Raw genomic sequence first — 21627 nt, 5'->3', positions numbered from 1 at the left:
GTTATAGAGGAGTTTAACTTCCACTGGGAAGAAAAGGTAGCACATTTATAAGGTGGTCTTTCAATGATGTAGTGTGACCGTGGGGCTGAGCTGCAGCACCCAAGTTTGAGGAATTTGGTTTCGTGCTTTAGTAAATACAATGTGTAAGAGGTGATGAACTTTCTGGTTTGTTTTTTTTTCCCCTCATGTGCAGAGACTACTGTAATTACTATGAGAAGGATAAGTATCCAAAAATCGTAAGATTTAGTGTTTAATGTCATTCACTGTATGTGGCTTTTTGACTACCTTTCCATCCATCTTTTTAGCATTTCTGGGAAGTTAGGACAAAGAGGAGTCAACAACAGTGAGTGAAAAATGACACAGATTTTCTTCTTTGTGGAACTGTTCTAACATAATGGGTGCTCAAAAACATTTGGTATTGCTATAAACTAGCATGTGCTGAAAGCATATTCACTTTCCCCAATATGCTAAGAAAGGAACTTCTGCATGTGGCAAGAGCAAAGGCAAAATAGACACTATGGTTAGATGAGCCAGTCTCTAAGCAAAGAAAATGAGCTGACACTGGATTGTCTGTCTTACTTTCTGTCATACACTGTGCCTTACCTCTTTGTGGCATCACCTTCTGCTGCTACCCACTTCCCTACACAGTTCTGGTGTTCTGCACGTGCTGACTGCCCCAGTTGGCTTGTGCATATGAAATAAACCTCCTGTATGTCTGCCTATTTCTGTGGTGTATCCCATGATAAGATATTTCCTCTGTTAGCAACACTATCTTCATGCACACACATATCAAAAGTACTTTTTTCCCAAGGAAGCACTTGCTGCAGGGAAAACAAAACAGGATAATTATGATTAAAATACTACATATTTTTCAATGGAACTTTCTTTTATATTCAGTAAAAACATTAACAGAGGTTAAACATTCAGTAAATGTTTAGGCTGGGACTGATTTCCATTGTAATTAATCATGATACAATCCAGCTCTTTTGCTTGTTTTTTCTTCAAGATCTGGATGAGACTCTAAAGTGGATTAAAAGGCAGTTTCAAAACAAATATGAAGTTCAGTAGTTTAGTGTCCCTTTCAGCTGACATGTGCAGACGTGTGGAAGGAGAATATCTTAACTAAACTATTTCACTCAGATAGATAGTATACCTGGATGATGAACTAATGAAGTAGATTAGCTTTAAAATACACTCAGGTGCACTGAGTGGCACCTCCACTCAGGAGGCATCTCCAGGAAATGAACAGAGATCAGCCCTTGTTAATGCATGATGTGAGTTAATAAATGAGCAGAAGATATTTCAGGTAGAAACACATAAACATTTTAGAAAGTGGATTTTTAGTCATACCTTAATGATTTAGATTAGCAAACTATGATATTTATTGTCTGCAGAGCAAAGAGACCCTACTTTCTGATGGGTTTGATTCACCACCTTCAATCTTCAGGCTCCCATGCACATCTGTTGGCTTTTGCCATGAGCCTGGTATTCAATCTGTTCATGGACATCAAAGAGAAATTCACTTGAAAGGAATGATTTTCTCTGTGCATCAGGTTGCATATGTCTCACTGCTTTCAGTGCAGAACTGGAAATCTTGTCAGGCTTACTTAGCATTCAGCAAAGATTTTAGTGAACATGAACTGAGATATGCTTTTAGCAAAATCAGAAACCCAAAAGATTTATATGCAATTGCACTGTAAACATTTCCTGTGAGTCAGGCAGAAGGTTCTCACTGGCAAGGGATTTTTTTGCCTTAAAGAACACAGAAAAATGTGAAGTAAAAAAAAAAAAAAACAACTCAGGTCATTTATAGGGGAAAGCAGAAACAGGAATATGGAAAAAGTTATGTTCAATTCAGGAAGTACTTGTAATGGGAAAATGAGACATTTTGACATGTTCATTTGAACCATTTTACCTTTTGTGTTTGTTGAGAAGTATGAACATATCTGGTATGCAGAGAGCTTAGTTAGGTTGCAATGAGGTAAAAGAGTTTGAAAGCTCCGAGAAAGCAGCAGAACTGTAAAATGGAAGGTGGAATAAGTCAGTGAGTCATCCAACAAAAGATAAATGGAAACATATGTATGTGCTGGTTGGAGATAGGAAGGTCACTAATAAGTCATGATATGACTGAAGCTCATTGAGACCTGGTAGGAAGGAATTTGTTCAGTGGGAGCTGAAGTGGATTACAGAAGTCTAAGGAATATGCTAAGTGCATAACAACTGAGTTCCTGTGATGATCTGAAGAGAGAGAAGTTAAGTCTGTGTTAGACCTTTACACAGTGGAAGGTTTTAAGGATAAAATTTGGCAATTAGAAGTACAGTAACCAACTGGAAGTCACTGCCTTATGACAGGTGTTCAGTTACCTGCCTACCAGATGCAGTGGAGTGACATTATATATGAGAAAACATTACAGTTGTACTTGTTCATCAGAAAACCACAGGACTCATTAAGCCACAGAAACTGAAATGCTCTATCACCCCCTCAAGGTAATCATTCAAAGACAGCTTCAAGACCAGTCGCAATGGGAAGCTTCTGCTGGTTTAAAGTTGAAAGTTGAAGGTTTTTAATAACGTTATGGGGATCTGTTCAACTTAGCAAAGAAATAAAAAATAAAATAATTAGGATTGCCTGGTTCTCCTACAAGGTTAGGATAGCCTTCACAAATGGTGCCATAACAAACAATGAGTGCAAGGGAAAGTTGGGATAAGGAAGTTTTAAGTATCACTCTATTTGATAGTCCAAATTTCAGTTAATCCAACTGCTGAAGTTAATTTCTAGGAGCTTACAAAACAATATTACAGGCATTGCACCAGTAGATTTGGGGAAATAAAAATTAAACCCTCTGTATAAGACACCACCGAGATTTCAAAAATCAGTCAAGAAAGAATGTTATTTAGTACAGAGAGCTGCATTAAAAAAATATTAATATAAGGTAGATAAGGAGAGTTTTCTGTGAAGATAACAAGAAGTGAGGTAAGAGAAGAAATTTTATAAACAATAATGCTTCTTAGAAAGTCACGTTACTAAATGAGAGTTTCACACCATGATGAACCAGCCAATTGTGGCAATTGTTTCAAAATGGGAGAGACAAAAGATAAGTCTTAGAGCCACAGCAGCTTTGAGGCAACAGAAGACACATAAAGACCAGTAAAGCAGTATCATTCATAAAATACAAATTTTACCTAAGTACATTTAATTAAAGAGCCCCCCCAAAACTCTATAAGAGAAAATATGGGTGAGCAACTGGCTCACAGGTCAGACACAAAGAGTTATAGTGAATGGGATAACATCAGACTGGTGACTGGTCACTAGTGGGATTCCACAGGGCTCCATCCTCAGCTCTGTACTCTTCCACATCTTCATAAATGACTTGGATGCAGGACTGGAAGGGATACTAAGTGAGTTTGCAGACAACACAAAACTGGGAGGAACTGTCAACTCCCTCAAGGTCAGAGAGGCCCTGCAGAGAAACCTTGACAAATTAGAGGACTGGGCAATCACCAACCATGTGAAATTCAACAAGGGAAAGTTCTGGATTCTGCACCTGGGACGGGGCAACCCTGGTTGTGTGTACAGACTAGGGAATGGGAGGCTGGAGAGCAGTGCTGCAGAAAGAGACCTGAGGGTCCTGGTTGACGGCAACTTGAATGTGAGTCAGCAGTGCCCTGGCAGCCAGGAGGGCCAAATGTGCCCTGGGGGTCATCAGGCAAAGCATCACCAGCTGGTCAAGGGAGGGGATTGTCCTGCTCTGCTCTGCTCTGACTGGTGCAGCCTCACCTTTAATTTCGTGTGCAGTTTTGGGCACCACAGTATAAGAAAGATATTAAGCTATTAGAGAGCATCCAAAGGAGGGCCGTGAGGATGGTGAAGGATCTAGAGGGGAAACCTTATGAGGAGCAGCTGAGGTCACTTGGGTTGTTCAGCCTGGAGGAGACTAAGGGGAGAACTTACTGTAGTCTTCAATATCCTCTCGAGAGGAAGCAGAGGGACAGGTACTGATCTCTTCACTCTCATGACCAGCAACAGGACTCGAGGAAATAACATGAAGTTAGAGTCAGGGGAGCTTTAGGTTAGATATCAGGAAAAGGTTTTTCACCCAGAGGGTGGCTGAGCACTAGAACAGGCTCCCCAGGGTCACAGCACCAAGGCTGCCAGAGTTCAAAGAAGCATTTGGATGATGCTCTCAGGCGCATGGTATGATTCTTGGGCTGTCCTGTGCAGAGCCAGGAGTTGGACTCAATGGTCCTGATTGGTGCCTTCCGACTCAGAATATTCTATGATTCTATGAAAATAGGAAGATAATGCTGTTTTCTTATTTGTCCTGGCTATTTATTTAAATATCCATCCCTTAACAGAAAATCAGTCTTCTCAGGTTTAGAATCTTGCTGAGGTGCCATCTCTGTGTTGATCTCATTGAACTGGATGGGTCTGTCTCAGGAGAATGATACAATTCCTTTGAATCAGCACTATGAAAAATCATACTTCAGTTAAATAAACATGAATAAGCGTATGGAAGATATTTTCAGTAATTCTGGCATACGCAGAGCAACACTTGTGAATGTTGAGCCAAGCAGGCTTATTTTCTGACCTCTGTGAATGGCCATAGCAAGGCTCTGAAAAAGGACCGAGGATTCAACAGTCCTAAGGATTCATTATCTGATTCAAATGCTGATTAAGCCACAGGGTAGTAAAGCTAGACCAGCTGACTAGTAATTACCTTAAGGCTAAAACATGAACGTACAAGTATTTTCCTTCTTCTTTATGAATTGTTATTATTAGCAACATTCATGCCTGAAAGTGCATCTTCGGGCTCCCTAAAGTCAAGGCAGTGGTCAAAAAGTGGGGATCCCAACTCAGGCTTTCTAGCAAGCAGGTAACTGCATCAAGGAAAGAGCTCTTTAAAGATGGCTTGACTAGGCATTGCTGTTTGCATCTGCATCTTCATCTGACTCGAAATGGTAAACTGTAATGTAAGACCCGGGTGTGACTGATTTTTGATGGTGAGTAGCGCAGTGATGGTTTTATTGGATGCTGCTGATGACACTGCATGGGGAGGTCGCAGAGCAAGAGGCTCATTTTCCCACGCATGCTTTCATCTCAGAGTGTCTGTATGTGTGTGCACTCTTATTTCTCCTAGATTTTATTAGAATTGAAAATCTGCTTTAGATTTCAGTTAGAGAAGTGGGTTTGGAACAGATAATAATTGAATCTAATTTAATCTAATATCAGTTTAATCTAATATTCAAAGGAGATAACTTGATCAAACTTATTTGTGATGTTTAAAAAAGAGAGAGGAGAGACATGATAATGCCTTGTTCTTTTATCAGACTTTGAAATCACGTGTTAGCCTAATAATATACCCTGTGACAGACCCTTGAGATATGGAAACATCTCATAAGGATTTATTGATTTATTTGCATGATAGCTTTCAGGGAGTAAAAAATTCTTACAGTCATTATGCAGAAATGGCTCTGAAGCACCACCCAAGTAATCTTGCATCAGACTTACACAAGTGGACAATGGAGGAGATAGGAATTGAGTCGAGTTTATCTGCATTTTGGACAAATAAACTCAGGGTCAGTGGATTAAATTTTACTACAGAACATCCAAGGTCGGGTATTTCATACTAAATTTTACCTTCAGTAAAAATGAAATAGGAATCAGCATGCTATCATCAGGTGCCAAAACGTGGGAAAGAGCTCTACCAAAGGACCAGGCGTAAAGACCAGCTTTAGACAAGTTTTGGTAACACATGCAGTGCTGATTTGGAATAAACATGTTTGTAAGCAAACGAAATACTATATGGGAGATACTTTAATCCAAAGGTGTGCATTTTTTGTTGAGCGTTCATAGGGCACTTTATTTAACTTGTTCTTCTTATTTTCTTTGGTTTTCATTATTTTTCATTTCTGTGTCTCTCCACTTACTTTTTCTGGCTTTGAAAAGATACAGAAGTGCCAAAATACCAGGAGGGAGACTATTCTGGTATTTATAGCCTGACTAAAAGCAGGAGTTAATGGAAATTATACTTTTAAAAAATGAAAACTTTACAAAAAGAAAATCTATATAAAATGCTTTAAAGGCAAGCAACTTCACTTAGAATTTGCAATTAATTATTTAGGATTTTAGTAGCTGGATCCTATCAGGAATTAGAGGAGGGGGCAGAGTAATTTAGTGAGTGATGCATATTTAGGAACTACTCTTTGTGTTTAGAAAAAGTAAGTGTATCACTGATGGTTTTCAGTATCAAAGTCTGTTCTTACACAAAGCACTGAGCCTTCAGAAGGTCAATACCCAGTTAATAAAAATGTAATTATTGAACGAAAACAGAATGTGAGGCAAAGCATGGCAGCTGGAAGGTTATCTCTATTAGATACCAAGATAGCTGGTGTCTTGGATGCCTTTTTAGTAATACATTCTTTCATCCTTAGGATGGCAAGATCTTTGCAAAAATTGGAGAACTAAACACCATGATCTACAATAAATAAAAACACTAACAATAAATTAAAATTACTAATAATAGGTAATGAATGACTAATAAATGCAGTTGACTGCAGTGAGCTGTAGAAATTGATGTACCTAAGCAGGGTGATGTCTGTGTAGTCCTGTATCTCATCTGTGCCAGAGGCCAACATCAACAGCTATTGGAGAACAAACATGAGAGGATAGAATCGTAGAAGCATAGAATCATTCATGTTGAAAAAGACCTCCAAGTTCATCAAGTCCAACCTTTGACCAAATACCACCATACCAGCTATTATGTGGCATAACCATTAACCACTAAGCTATTAGTTGCATAACCCATAGCACTTATCTTGAGTTTTGATAGCTGTAAATCAGTGTATGTATTTAAAGTATGAGGCTGAATAGCTGGTTGCATATTTTCAGTTTTGTCCATTGTAATTGATGACATATTGACATATATAATTGTGATTGTTGATATTAGTACCATTTCTAAGTTGGTACACATTTATTTATAAGTGTTCAGTTTCTGCTTTACTATGTTTGTTTTGGGGGAAAGGTTATAGCTTTCTTTTAAGATATCTGATCTTGACAGACAGGAGTAGACATTCTGCTTTTTGAGTGTTCAAATGTATAGTGCCTAGATATTTTGTTGGCAGTCTCCATGAGTTTCAAACTGTATCTTTCATACCTAAAGGTTTGTTCAAGAGTGTTTGCCTGGTCCCGCCACCATAAAGGATACTTGCAATCATCCTGTACAGTTCTACATCATGTAGCCTTCAAAACAAAAGGTTTTTTTAAAGGTTGGTTTAAAAATCTAGTTTGAAAAATTGCTTGTAAAACAGGCTTATATTCATTTTCCAGTTACTATTTTAGAGGAATCTGTAAGTCATTTCTAGAATGAGTTTTATTCTGATAGAAATTATTTCTTCTGGGGCTCCTAGCTCAAACTTTCTAATTGAAATACCTTTTTTTTTTTAATAAATAAAGTCAGATATAAAATTAACCCAGCTTGTACCAATAAGTCATTCCTTAAATTTACACTGGATTCCAGTACCAGTGTTAGAGATACTATGGATTTTAGTATTTGCTCAAAACTGCACAGCACTGTTTTAATACAGCAACTGAAAAAAGGATAAGTCATTTCATTGATCTGGAAAGTCAGAATTAAATATGCAATGTTTACAAAAAATACATATCTTTTATCCCTGTTTATTTTAGTTTACAGGGAGAAGAGAGAGATGAACGCTACTCAGACGTTCACATGTATGTGTATGTTACACTACCCAAGCACAAAGGACATGGTTTAGGAACAAGGAGAAAACTGCTGCTATAGTGGGTAGTCCTAGTGATTTTAGAATGGCTGTCACCTCATGGGACTGTCCAGGTGAAGCCTCTGTCCCAGCAGGATTTTACAGCATAGGTAGACCACTGGCATCTCCTTGTGCTGTGTTTCTGACACTGGGAGAACCAAATGCAGCTTCCCATGCGCTTCTAGACAAGGACTTACAAGTGCTGGAATTTGTCTGGCCATCTTTTCTTGGCCAGATGGCACTTTTCTTAATTAAAGGAAAGGGCATGCTGAAGGTAATGTGGGAAAAACTAGCAGGAGATGAGCAGCTGATAAAGAGCAAGTGAGGTCAATATTATATGTAGGAAATAAAGCTGTTCATGTTCACAGGTCACAGAATACTGGCACTGACATTTCTATATAAATACTTCTGTTATGGTATACAGTTTAGGCACTTTTTCAAACGTAGTTCTGTAGAAAAAACTAACTTTACTTCACTTGTTTGCATCTTACAAGACATACAAATTGTTGGTTTCACTTTTGCCAGTTTGCCATTCACTGCATCAGTGAATTCATCTTTGTTACCCTCTGTTTTCATTTTAATGGACATATTTTAAAGGTAAAGGCTTTTGAATTCTTGACACAGGATTCATTCCCAAAATTAGGATATCTAAGTTTTAAGTATTAAAATAAATTTGTATGGTTGAGTTGCACACCGTTAGTCCAAAATTGATAGGATATGTATTTTGTTTGCTTTCTTTCTATATTAAAGTGACTTTCAAGTTTATCTCTGGTCAGAAATTTACTCAATTACATTATCCTTCCTTCCTGAAAGCCGATGATTCTCAGCATCCAAGTAAGAACTCAGAAGCAGTGAGTATCTGGCTGACAAAATCGCAGAGTTCTTGTGCAAAGCACTTCATCTGAGAACGAGAAAAGGCAGGCAAGTACAGGGCGGCTATGCAGGCTGCCTTACAAAAGAAGTGCAGTAACAGAAGCGATCTCCTGTGACTTTCAGGAACAGCCTGGAGCTACCACAGCTGCCAAAGAGAGCCCTCTGCTGCCACCAAGTAGATTAGCAGAAGGGGTTGGAAAGGCAGGGATTTGCGTGGACGTGACTGTCAGAAGTGTTTGGAGGAAAGTCTCCCTTAGAAGATGAACAAAAATGTTTCACACAAAGCTATTTTGCATTTATCTTGCCCCCAGCACTATGTCCAAGAAATAATATGTGTATGTGTATATATGGCTTTCTCTAGGCAGAATAATGTCAGCCAATTAATGTAATTACAAGATTGTTTTGATCACAGTTATTTTTAATCTGATAGGTTTGTAGAGATGTTGCCTTTTACTGTTTTATTCCCCAGTGTGGATTCCTAATGGGGATAATTAATTTGCATTCCACAGATCCTGAGTGGTCAAACTTGGTCACGCTCCTCTTCCAAGTCACTCTCCAAGAGACATCGCCGTGTTCATAAGCCTGATCTACCCTTCTAGTGGGTCATTTTAAAATTCCAAATGGAATGTAAAGATTGCAGGCCTGAAACACTTAGATAGTTTATTTTTTGTATCCCATCTCCTGCCTTTTTTTGACTTGTGCATTGTTAATATTTAGTCTGGTCTTGAAAACAGTCTATAGTGCTTACATGCAGATTCAGTTCTTGGTGAGCTTTATGCTCTTGATGCTTTTCCTATTAATAGTGGAGTCATTTCTGACTGGTGAAGTTAAGTGGGAGGAATTATGAGAGAGGTGGCAGCAGGATTGCTTTTAATAGTAAGTCTTTATAGTGGAATTCACATAAGTCCTGAAAATTAAGGGGGTTTTGTCACAGAAGACTTTCAAGGACAGAGTTAAATCTTCTTTTCTGCTCTACTATTGGGATCATGTAAATGATGATCTGTGAAATACATAAAGTTGGAAACTTTAACAGTTTCAACTACGTATTAAATATTACTCTGAAAATGCATATGCTCTCCATGCAACCCAGGTTCTCTAAAGCAATGTTATATTTTGTTCCCTATAACATAAGCCACCTAGAGATGAAAAACAAGTAAGGCTTTCCTTATGAAGTGCCAGTTTGTCATTTTCCACTGCTAGACTCCTCTTTATGTCACAGCCACCATAAGTTACACCCAGAGGTGGTTGTGAACTACAGAATTTCTTGTTAGGAGAGACTTGTGCCATCTATGAAGTGCTGACAGGACTCAAAGCAAAGCTGCAGGGCAGTAGTAATACATAATAATGTGTTGTTTCCGTGAGCTTTCTATGTGGCTGACCCAGACAGAGACCACATTTCAGTTTTCTGTAATTCTTCAGGGAAGTGTGTGATATAATCCAAAAATTCACTACAAATCCCCAGAAGAAAATCTCTACACACAATGTTTTAGGATTTCTATTGAACATTTAAGCCTACTCATATTCAGCAATGATATATGCATAATTAAACATAAGTATAACTTATATAATCAGTGGCATAAAAATGCAAAGACAGAAAAGGATTAAAATAAGAAAATATGAGCAAGATTGTCTGGATTGAACTTTTGAGTTGCAAATTGCCATTCTGGACTCATTGGAGTAAAGTCCAAGAGAATATGTTAAATGCAAATATATGAGAACATAGACTACATGTGCAAGATGGGTGTGGATAACACAAAACAAAACTAAGATACATTAAATGAAATTAGGTGATGGAGCTGGCCTGTATTGTCTCATGTAATCTGCCCTTCCTGCTGTCCTCACTGTGTAATTTACAGACACGTGGAATTTTCTTCATTCCAAATCAGCAACTAACAGCTGCATTACCTTTGCATCTGGGACTGTGGGAAAGCTCTGTGTCTGCCACGTCTTTGCAATAGGAAGGACACCCATTCTGTGACTGCTTGAGCAGGAATGGTCATATCTATTCTGCTTTACAAGTAACTCTTACAAATGTAAACACACATGCCAGAAGCCATTGCAAGTGCCTGAATAAATGGCGCCAGGCAGACTGATCTTTACTGTTTGTTGAGTCTTAAGAAAAAAAAGGTAGGGAGAGAGGAAGTTAGAAATTATATTTGCTCTTTAAAAACACAACCAAACCCTAGATAATTATATTTTCTAACAAAGCTATGCTTGGGGAATTACTCTTTTTAAAAACTTTTCTAGTGTAGTGTGAGGGCTATGTATCTGTGTAGATTTTGACCCAACAGGCAGAGTCAAATTCATCGAGTTCATCATAAGCACACTGCATTCTGCCAGAATATCAAATAAAATTCTAGATTTCATGATTAACAAAGAGTATCATATCCTCTGACCCCAGAAAAACAACATTTAGTTTCTTGGTTATGGGATCTCAGCAGGCCTTGCTTGTGACATGAGTAAGAGTTATTTTCTCTCTATGTTATATTTCTTAAGCAAATGTTTTAAAAATTGCTTGAAGAACCTAAAAGGTCATTTGAAAGTCTTATTTTTATTGTCACTGCCTCCAAAATACATTCCATAACTCAGTTTAATGTGATCTGCAGCAGGCCAAGAGTTTTACAAGCCAAGATATTATGTCTAGTCCAGTTAGAGACATGACAGAGTTCAGTGAAGCAGGGAGAGTGAAGATCTAGTTTGAGAAATGCAATTTTGTGTTGCCTATAAAACATGGAAGGAAAATATCTCCCTGCATTCAGTTTTGATGACTGTGTTCATGACCTAATGTAGAAGAACCCTACCAAGCACTTTATGAGGAAATAGACAAATGACTGAGGACATCTGTTTAACAGAATGTCAAGACAAGGTTTACCCACCTCTCTGCTCCTGTAGATAACTCAGCTTTCTCCTGCCTTCATCACCCACAAGCCTCCATATTCTACAACCCAGTCCTGAGAATGATGGGGCTTGTTCTTATGCTACTATGGATATACTACTGCACCCATCCATTGTATCTTCAGATGAGGAAATTGTAATTTGTACTGTAATTGTACTCTAATTTATACATATCAGGTATAACTTTTATATAAAGAGACCCTTTATCAGACTGCTTTCATCTGTACATATTACTTCAAATTACAAGTGGATTCATCTGTGTCAGACTGGTCTGTTGCATTTTAGGGACAAGAATTCCCTCATTTGAGCCTGGACCATGATTCTGTCAGCTGTTATCCTTCCAGTTGCCTGTTGATGATGGACAGCTTTAATCTTGCCAGTAGCCACCATACTTTGCAGTATTTGGCCCCACCCACTTAGTTTATACAAGTCAGCAGCTGTCAGTTTTTGTGGGAATTATCCTGTCACTGAAAGGATTCTTCATCTCTTTGCTTTTTATTAATTATTTTCTTGACAGTATCATTATGACCATCAAAGTCCTACATTGTTTGGAGCTGTTTTCTCCTAACTGCTGGCCTTAAAACCTTAGGTTACTGGAATATGTTAGATCCAAGTTATCATTCTTTGTATTACAGGAGAGCTGAGATAAGTTAGAATAATCATCTGAGGGATATATTGTTTAATGACAGCTGTGTACATCCCAGCAACTCATTGAGTATTGTCATTCCTACTTGTTTTGCAGTAGCACAAAAAGTATAAGTCTGGGGTTGGCCTGTGTTGTGTGAGTCATACAGCAGACTCAGAATAGAGCACTTGTCCTTGTCACATGCTGCATACACTATTTCTTTTCCTCAGTCACCAAAGGGTTCAAGCACAAGGACCTCAGTCTAAGACTTTAGTATGTTTGATAGGTAGGCATCTGGAGTTTCAGAGAGGTATCTTGTCTAATGTAAAGAAGATTCCTTGTTTGTTTCATGAGGATGGTTCTACCATGGTATTTTAACTCCTGATTATTATTTCTGAATTGAGAAATGTAATTTTCTTCAAAGAGACCTGTATGTTTTTGTGAATCCTTTTGGCTTTTCCTAGTAAACTAGTAATCCTGTCACTCAGGCTGATGAAGGAATTTAAACAACTCTGTTTTGCTGGGTGGAAGTTATAGAGGCACACATTTCCCTTTCAGTTATTAAATACAGTCTCAGCCCAGTTATTTCTGCAGTAGTAACTGTACTGACCTAAAGAAGGTTGTTCTAGATTTATCTTGTCATAAATAAGAGCAGAATTTTACTTAGTCCAGTACATAATCAGAGTTAGCAGAGTACCTCAGTTCCTATTAAATGTTTACAAACGGGAATAACAATTCTGTTCTCTTCCTATCTTACCATCTGACAAGAAAAAAATAGCTTTATTTTGCAGTGGTTATTGTGCTCAGTTTGCAAATGCGAGTGAGTGAGCGTGGTCTGAGAGAGTTGGAGATATGTGTGAGGGCAGTCATGAATACATTTGGCTTGACACTTCTGCAGAGGTGTCTAAAACTTGGAAATTTGTTCTGCATTTGGTTTTCCAGTTCACTTTTGCGCCAGTGGGAAGTTTTCTAGACAGTCACCCTGTGAACGTGTAGCCTCCTGTATGCATATTTTTTAACATGTCTCTACTGTCTGGTGGCCTAGCTAGGTATGGTCCATGTTTGGCTGTGTGTTATAGAGGGTATGGCGCTGCAGGCAGCTAAGCAGGTGAACTGCAGAGGGAAATATCTTTGCTTCTAATATGACAGAAATGTTTTTACTGCAGCTTTCTTGGATTTGTTCTTCCACTCGTGATGTAGTTTATTTTGATACAGAAACAAGCATTGGGTGATTCACTGAGGCCTTAAGACCCTAAGGTATTTCACAGCTTGTGTCTAGAAATTAACATTTGTCATCATGGACATTTGGATGTCAAATTTGAGATGTCAAAAAGGGTGCCGGTGATGAGGACTGACTCAAAAGTCCTTGATGGGTATTTTTCACCAAGAAGACCAGAGCATTTTTTGAAGTTTATTTCTCTTGTGGTAGTACTTTTTTAGTCTTTCATTATCTTACCTTTATCAGTTGCATTTAACCCTGTAGTGCTTTCAGCTAAGTATTGTAAACTTGGAAGATGTTGCTGATGAATATGGTAGGGAAAACTGGGCATCATAAAAAGCTACTGTGCAGACTCCTGGTGGTGTCTAATAAGCATGCAAATACTGTAGGGAAAAGGAGTGGGCCTTGAAAAACAGTTTTCAACTAAGAGTTTGATAATGGAGGTACAACTACACACGTGACATTTCCAGCTCGTTTGATTAACCTTGGTAACTGATCAAAGTGGTTTGACTATCAAACATATTATCACATTCATTCTACCTGCATGGTACCGAATATTCAACTACACCGTATTCTTCCTTTATCTTATCCCTCTGTTTTCTATGCCAGTCCGTTCCCTTGTCTCACTCCTGCTCAACTCTTGAGTGTGACCACCCAGTTTCAGTTACATGAACGGAATATTTCAATAAGTTAGAGGTCCTAATTGTGCTAAATGACAGTAATGCAAGAAGTCCTTGACCACTATTTGCAATTGGTTTCTCTAAGATTAGTTGCCTCCAGACTTCACTATTTTGGGGCTCCAACTATATTCTGTTCAACATTAAGTCACTGTTTATGCTTTGCATGCAGCTTAAACTTCTAAATTGGCTTTTTGTACTTGAGGATCATCAAAGTGGGGAGTGAACACTAAATTTGCATCTTGAATTAAAGCCCATCCACCTGAAAATCATGGCACCAGTAAAACTAGGAGGACACTGATGCTCAGTGTGTACAGTCACACAGTCACTTATTTCTGAATAAAAAAGGCAATCACAAGTTTTAAAACTTTTATGTCAGGGCTAGCATTCACAATACTTTATATAAAATTAATAAAAAATATTTTGGCCTAGATTTATCATTTAAATTCAGCTAAAATGCTGCAGACTACTAATGACAAATATGACGCAAATAGTGCTCATATGGGGGAATGTTACAGAAGAAAGGGGTGCATGTATGAAAACAGTAGTTCTAATGATTTGAATCAACTATAAATTAGTTAAGTTTTTAATTTTCTACCTTTTGGGGTGGGTTTTTTTCACACATTTAAAGGGTCTCATAGGATTTAATAGTGCTAAATTCAATGGAGCCCTATAAAGATTGCAAAGGACTTTTAAAAGGGTCCTTATAAAACTATAAAATAATAGGGCAGATGATGCTTTCTATGAACTGAAAATCAACTGATATAATCTCAGAGAAAAAAAATCTTGAAATGCTGTGGTATTTTTCCTTAAAAGTTTTTGTTGACTAAATGTCAAATGACAAATGTCTTTTTGCCTGACTGGAGTTGCTGAGTTCTTGATGCTCCCATGGATTTGCCATAGGGCATTACTCAGTGTTTCTGAACTTGAGTCCCTGAGTACAAAGCAACTTTTGATTTGATTGAGCTTGCATGTTAACAGGGTTTTTTGCAGGTGAAAGTCTTGTGAAATTATCAATTCTAATTGTTTGCATTTTCTTTGTTGGTTTGTTTTTGTGTTTTTGTTTTTTTTGGTTTTGTTTTTTTTTTTTGCCTGTTTTTGGAATTCATGACCGCCCAGTGAGAAGGACACTAAAAAGTGGGCTAACACCAGAAGAAGCCAAAGCACTGGGCCTCATCAGCACTTCTGAGATGCAGGTTTGATATCCCAGAGGTGGCAACAAGAAGAGCCATTCATCTGAAGCACACAGGCTGACAACCCTCCAGTGTGACATTGAGCTGCCAGCCTCTTCTGCTGCTCCCAACATCCTGTCCTCTGTTAGTTCAATTTTAATAAACAACAAAAAGCAAAACCCCACAGCCAGGGCAGAAGAAGAGTGTGCCACAGCTCAGCATGTCATCCCAACAGTAACTGAAGAAGCATTTCAGTGCTTGTAGGTGAAAGCATATGGCTTCTTCTTCTCATGGTGTGTTGATGTGAGTAGGAGGGGGCTCTCTGAATTATCTGTCATTATGTGAGCTGTGTTTACGTTGGCTTTTCTTGTGCCCTGTTTTAGTCATGGTAAATGTATGGCATTTTGTCAATGCAAGGAATGGTCCTTAAAGAGGCAAAATAACTCCTGTTACAGCAAACCCAATTTTTGCGAAGCAGATTCATTAAGAAAAGATGTGCAGTCTGTGCAACCCAGTGCTTTATTGGGTTTTTTTATTATTTTGCCACCAAAGAATGTAAAAATGTATGTGTACCTTTGTATATGTACAGAATGAATGTGTGGACATGTGTATGTGTATCTGTACATATACAGTCATGGTGTGAAATCATGCTCTTGCTGAAGCTAGCTGGACCACGATTTTCACTGTGGGGCCTTACTGTTCCACCTGGACAGGAGGAAAAGAATGTCTTTTTTGTAGGAACTCAGTGTTGTTCAGTGGGATTCACCCTGTGGGGCAGGAGATGGCCTGCAATACAAGTGGAGAATTTAGGATCCTTAATTCATATGTATTAATACACACTCATACTGTACATAGCAGCATGCACACAGAGGAGAGAATGCAATTCCTGCCTCTTGTTGAGCTATGGCTGTACTGTGCATTTGTACAGTTTCAGAGAGATCTGTGTCAACAATTTTACATACTCGATAAATGAATTTGGACGCTAAGTTCAAGAAGTTTTGTTCATTTGCCTGTGCCCTTCATGCTGCTTTTCTCTGCTGCAAGATAATGTGGTGGTTTGTTTTTTTTTTTTCAAATTAATGACTGAATATGAAATAGCCCTGCTAAAAAGCCTGTTGTGTTTTTGCTGTTCTTTACTGGTTTTTTGTGATTATCCTTGATACAAGTGGAATGGGTACCACAGTAAACAACTCCAATATATTTGCCCTTATCTCACTGTTTTATAACTGACTTTTATAACTGCCCTCAGCATGTTTGAAGAACCTTTTGTCAACTCATCTGCCTTTAAGTGGAGGACATACGCAGCAGTGAAGATGAATTGAACACAGTCAACCCAGCCAGTGCTGAAGTATTTTGAAGATAACTACAAACAACAAGAACAGAAAAGGGAACTTTTTACGCCAAAGTCTGTATATGGCCATTTGATCCTCAAGAATGCACAAGATTGTGTCTTTCCATTGCCTTAGCCTCTAAGATTAAGGGTGTGTCTGCAGAGCAGTAACAGCTGAGGCTTCCTTCAAGCTAGTTATCTGGGGAACTGCTGCAGTTTAGTTGTGGTAACAGGGTTCAATTTTGGCTATAAAACACACTTGGAAAATAGAATTAAATAAGAGTCTATGCTGGGGTCCTAATGCCATAGCTGTGTTGCTTCTGGCACCCAAGCAAGGTCAGGTACTTCACATATTCTTCTCTGTTCTCAGTAAGGACAGGATAATTGCTGAAGATTGTTCAGGATAGTTGAACCAAATGCAATAAACCTTTGAAACCTTGGTCACCTATCACATTGCATCGAGCACAGCATCCAAGTGATGAGAGAACCAGGTAGCTGACAACACTGCAATGAGATCTGTGGTTGAACATCCCATCTGTGCTGCCACCCTCTTGATCATAACATTTCATTCTTTACCTGCCAATGCCTTGGATCTTCCATGGAGTAAAAAGTCACTAATGAGCAAAGGTTCTTAAGGACAGCATTAAGTTCAATGGTTTTTTCCCCTCAACTTGTTAAAAAGCCAATTTTACAAGTAGGCAGAAGGCAGTAGTTGGGTAATTAATAAAATGTGTATTTGAAAGCCATGGAAAGGAGGAAGCTGGTTGGGAAACAGAAGTGGCATGTAACTAATTTCACTGCAAAGTATGCAGGACCTACGAGCATCTGGATTTTAAAGTGGATCTTTATGTGCTGCTCACCATTATGGACTTTTAAAATCTCTCTTAAGGATGCTCAGAACAAAGAAATGAAGGTAATGGGGGTTCGTGGAGGTCTCTGAAGTCTGAAACAAGAGGAAGACGCCCTGAATGTAATGGTTATGTTGAACTGTGCTACTTGCTAAGGGATAAAAGAAGCAGAAATGTAACAAAATGTATTTATGCTGACAGAGATCCTATGTTTGACTGGGAGGAGAAAATCAAACAAGTTTTTAAATCTGAATATTTTAATTAAAGTATTCTGAACGTGCAAAATAGGTGGCTATTGGTGACCACTTGATAACAGGGAACAAAGTTTTGGTTTTTTTAGACAAAGTACAGCATCTGTCTCTGAGACATAACATAGCTGATGAATTACTAGTAGTTGAGCATATGTATTTTCCAAGAATTGTGCAAAAATGTGCAAAACTTTATATGCTCCTTATCAAGGAGAACATTAAATATGGGAAATAATAAGGGTTAGAATAAGTTTGGGGGGAAAAAAAAGATGGTTTCTTTTGGATTCTCTGGATGCAAATGTCCTACATGTGAAGCATATTCTTCCTTGTCCATTTTTCCATTATGTTTGTTTTCCATTTGTGCTCTCTATCTGTAAAACCAATACCATTTTTTATTGAAGAATAACTTGGTCGTGTTTATGCAGTAGTATACAGTCAGATTAATTCCACTGTCCTCAGTGTTTATTGCAATAAGATCATCAGACACGGTAACAATTCAATAACTACAGAAAATATTTCCATTCCAGTTCCTGATAAAAATGGCCTGAAGCCCTATGTGCTAATCTGTAAGGTGGCAGTGTTTCCTCCGGAGTCAGCCAACATGTCCTGACTATGAGAATAACTTTTGTTCCCCTTCATCTAACTAGTGGATTCCAGATGAAATGGAGGAATTCGTAATATCTGCATGCCTCTCTCTGTCTGTCTAATGACATTGTATCCTTCGGGCTTTGGGTTGCTGCCTGCCCCTCCATCATCAGAAGTGCCCACCATAAGGATGTAACACTTGCTTTAAAGCATGTGTGAGATATGGATTGGTTTGTAACAGATATAAAAGTCTTGGATACACGATGTAGTAACACATGTTCCCATTTCTCACTTAGAGATACATGAAGGCTGTTTTTAAACACTTGCAGCCATAATAACTACCTCTCTTCCCTTTCCCATAGTACCAGTCAGCTGCAAATGTAGTGCCCAGAGTTTTGTATCTCCACCAAGCTCTCAGAGTCACTGCTGGTGTTCATTTCAGCACCCACCTGCTGCCAGTAACTTGTCTGTCTTGGCACTTGTCTGCCACCGTAATGTCTTCCTGATCTGGATGCTGAGGTAAACTTTAGCATACATAATACCTGCCAAAGGGAAGCTATCCTAATTTCCTTTCATCTTGCGTGGTGTTCAAAAGCAGACTACATACAATTACGTTGTATTCCCTCACTCCCAACCTAGGGATAACGTTAAGTAGCAGTTATGTGGCTACAGTGAAGAAACACCCCCAGGAAATGCTTGTGTGCCATGATGAAGAGTGAAAGATCCATCACAAAAATTAAATTCATCACTCTTCACCTTTCAGTCAGGCCAGGCACCAGACTCATGGATTCTAGATGTTTTATAGCCCACTGGCTGCTATGTGTGACCCTTATGTTTGATAGATCCCTGTCTATAATCCAAAATCAACAAAAAAGTAGTGGTTTAATGAGAATCTTTCTTGCTCTGATAAACACTGGAAGCAGCCTTAAAAGCAGTTTTCAAAATAAATTTCTTTTTCTGTTTTGACCCCCTTTTATAGTAAATATCTGCAGTGATAAGTGATGCAAAGTAAGGCATCAGTTTTGTAGATAGACAAGACTTTGGTTTTAGCATAATAGAAAGTCACATGCAAATATCAAGATAAGAGTTAATGTCCCGATTTAATAGAAATTTGGAGTTAGAGTCTTGATGTGAGTGAACAGCAAGGGCCTCCTGCAAGATCATGCATGACAGCACCTTAAGTCCCTGATGTGCTGTGCTCTAAGTGTAGCCTGACCAACACTAGGACTTCAACATGTACTGCAACCCCAAGGGTCACAATGTCACTGTAGGTGCAGTGAATGATTCCTTTTGTCAGGCACTCGGCCTGCAGTAGCCTCCCTGGTGATGTAACAACAGCAAGTAGCGGTCCAAAATGCTTTAGAAGCCATTTGGTCTATGGCAGGAGTCTAGATTCAGGTACACTGTGCATTGTAGTTATTGCAATGCTTTGATTTCACTGAGATGAAGGTGTCAGCCCACCACTTTCACATCCTTCCTCCTTCCACCTCAACTCATAGGCAGGCGTACACACTGCCTGCCTCCATATAAAGGATGCACAGAGATATGGTGTTAGACAGAAGCAGGAGCATATTTGTCTCTCTTTTTCACTCCTGTACAATCACTACACATTCCAGTCCTCTAATGAGGATTTGGGGTGGGCTGTGACACATTCGGACGGTGGCTCTGTACTTCCAGCATCGGGATGCACGAAATACTTGTCTAAGCCATAAGGGCTATGTTTCTCTGCAGGAAAAACTGCCAGGTATTTACAGGCTCTGAAAGAAAACAATCTGAAGCATTATTGAAAGAGAAAATGTTTGATTATAGGCAATGGTTGGAAGATCACTCGCAAACACTTGAACAACATACAAGGCCCACCTTCCTTCTTCAACTGGGGCAGAAACTGCCTCAACTGGCATTTCAGATGTGATCCCAAGAAGTTTTTAGCAAGCAGTTTAATAGTTACATAGCAAAGTAATGCAAGGAGTTGCAGAGATTGTATAGTTTTATGTTTATGCAAAAAAAAAAATTATAATTATTTCTAATTAGTCCATTTCACACTGAGTGGCAGATAGAGATATATTTTGTTTAATCATTATCTAATACAGAGGCTTCTGTGAAAGAAAAGGTGTATTTGTAGCATTGGGTGCATTTCTCCTTTTTAAAGACTGTCTTTGCGCGTATAGTGTCCTTTTTTTTGTGAGCTGGGAATTGTAAAAAAATGTAAAGTAGAAAAGGACGTGTTTCTTAGACAAAGGAGAAATACTGTAAAATTGTGTAAATGTCACTACTCATGTTTTTTCATGTTCTGTGTAGCATAGTGTAAAATAGGCTCTCCAGCAGTGTTATTCTGTGAATTGTAATTTAAAAAACAAGCCATGCATGGTCAGAGATGTTATCTACAGGTCCTTTTGGTTGAGTTTTTGGGTTTGTTTGTTGTTTTCTCATTTTAGGTGAATTCGTTCTATGTTAAATTTAATTGTCCATGAAACTGCATTTTTGTTTCTGTTTTATTTCATAAAGAACTTGAACTACTCTTTTAAGATTTTATTACACATGAAGCTCACCTACCGTTTGTATTGATCTTTCAGAAGTTGTGTCACATTTAGTGTAAAACAGGGGGATTTTCTTTTTATCTGCCTCTTCTTCCCCCCACTCTTCCCACTTTACTGTCTGGAAAGATCCAATGACACTTTTTTTTTTTCTGTGCCATGCAGGGTCAATATGGAAAACTGACCACAGACCTGTGTCCAAAATTTCTTGATATAAGTAGTTAAAAAGCTCACCTCTACAGCATTATGTAAACACATCTTGCAATAAAGCTTTATAAAGCACTGACTGGGCTGCTTCTTGTTTTGTTGATGAAGCCAATCATGGGAGTTTGGGTGAGAAGTGAGTCAGAAGGGGGGGATAGTGGGTTGTTTTTCTCATGTCCTCCAAGTACCTGCAAAGCCATTATGTGGACATCAAAGCAGCTGCCATTAAACCGTCTGGGTGATCTGATCATAAAAAGCTGATCTTTTATGACTTGTTTCACAGTTTGAGCCTAATTCCTAATCTTGAGTAAAAAAAATAAAAATGTGTCTCTAGTTCTCAAGGTTTTCAGTAATTCAGCCCTACAAATCCTCACTAAATATACATGGGTGCTTCTTGCTGCCATCGGCTTGGAGTTAGTTCCTGCCTAAAAAATGCTCTCTGCGCAGAGCACGTTGCACAGAGGTATGAGATTTATAGAAGCAAACATTAATAAAATAAAAGACTACCTGCATGTGGGAGAGCATTTCACATTGCCTCTGCATCAAGACGTGAAAGACTGTGCCTGCCAGGGATTCATAGCTGTAAAGGTGGCCAGTAAATGAGACATGCCTTTAACTTGGCTGAAATACATTCCATGCAT

General features: G+C 38.6%; 1 protein-coding gene across 10 annotated transcripts in view; it reads left to right on the top strand.

The window, feature by feature from the left end:
• Positions 1 to 21068, top strand: part of FHOD3 (formin homology 2 domain containing 3) — a 386896-nt gene extending 365828 nt beyond the window's left edge. For 9 of the 10 annotated variants that reach the window (XM_064660232.1, XM_064660222.1, XM_064660212.1 and 6 more), the window contains one exon: positions 15185 to 21068. In XM_064660232.1, coding sequence (XP_064516302.1) covers positions 15185 to 15267 — 83 coding nt within the window. In that variant the 3' untranslated portion in view covers positions 15268 to 21068. Of the gene's footprint in view, positions 1 to 305; positions 344 to 15184 lie in introns of all 10 variants that reach the window. The other variant, XM_064660180.1, reaches the window with a different exon arrangement.
• Positions 21069 to 21627: the final 559 nt, after the last annotated feature.

Source organism: Pseudopipra pipra, chromosome 1 (genome assembly GCF_036250125.1).
Source record: "Pseudopipra pipra isolate bDixPip1 chromosome 1, bDixPip1.hap1, whole genome shotgun sequence".
NCBI classification, from domain to species: Eukaryota; Metazoa; Chordata; class Aves; order Passeriformes; family Pipridae; genus Pseudopipra; species Pseudopipra pipra.
Note: the sequence above shows the minus strand (reverse complement) of the source record. Positions and strands in the feature narration are given on the sequence as shown.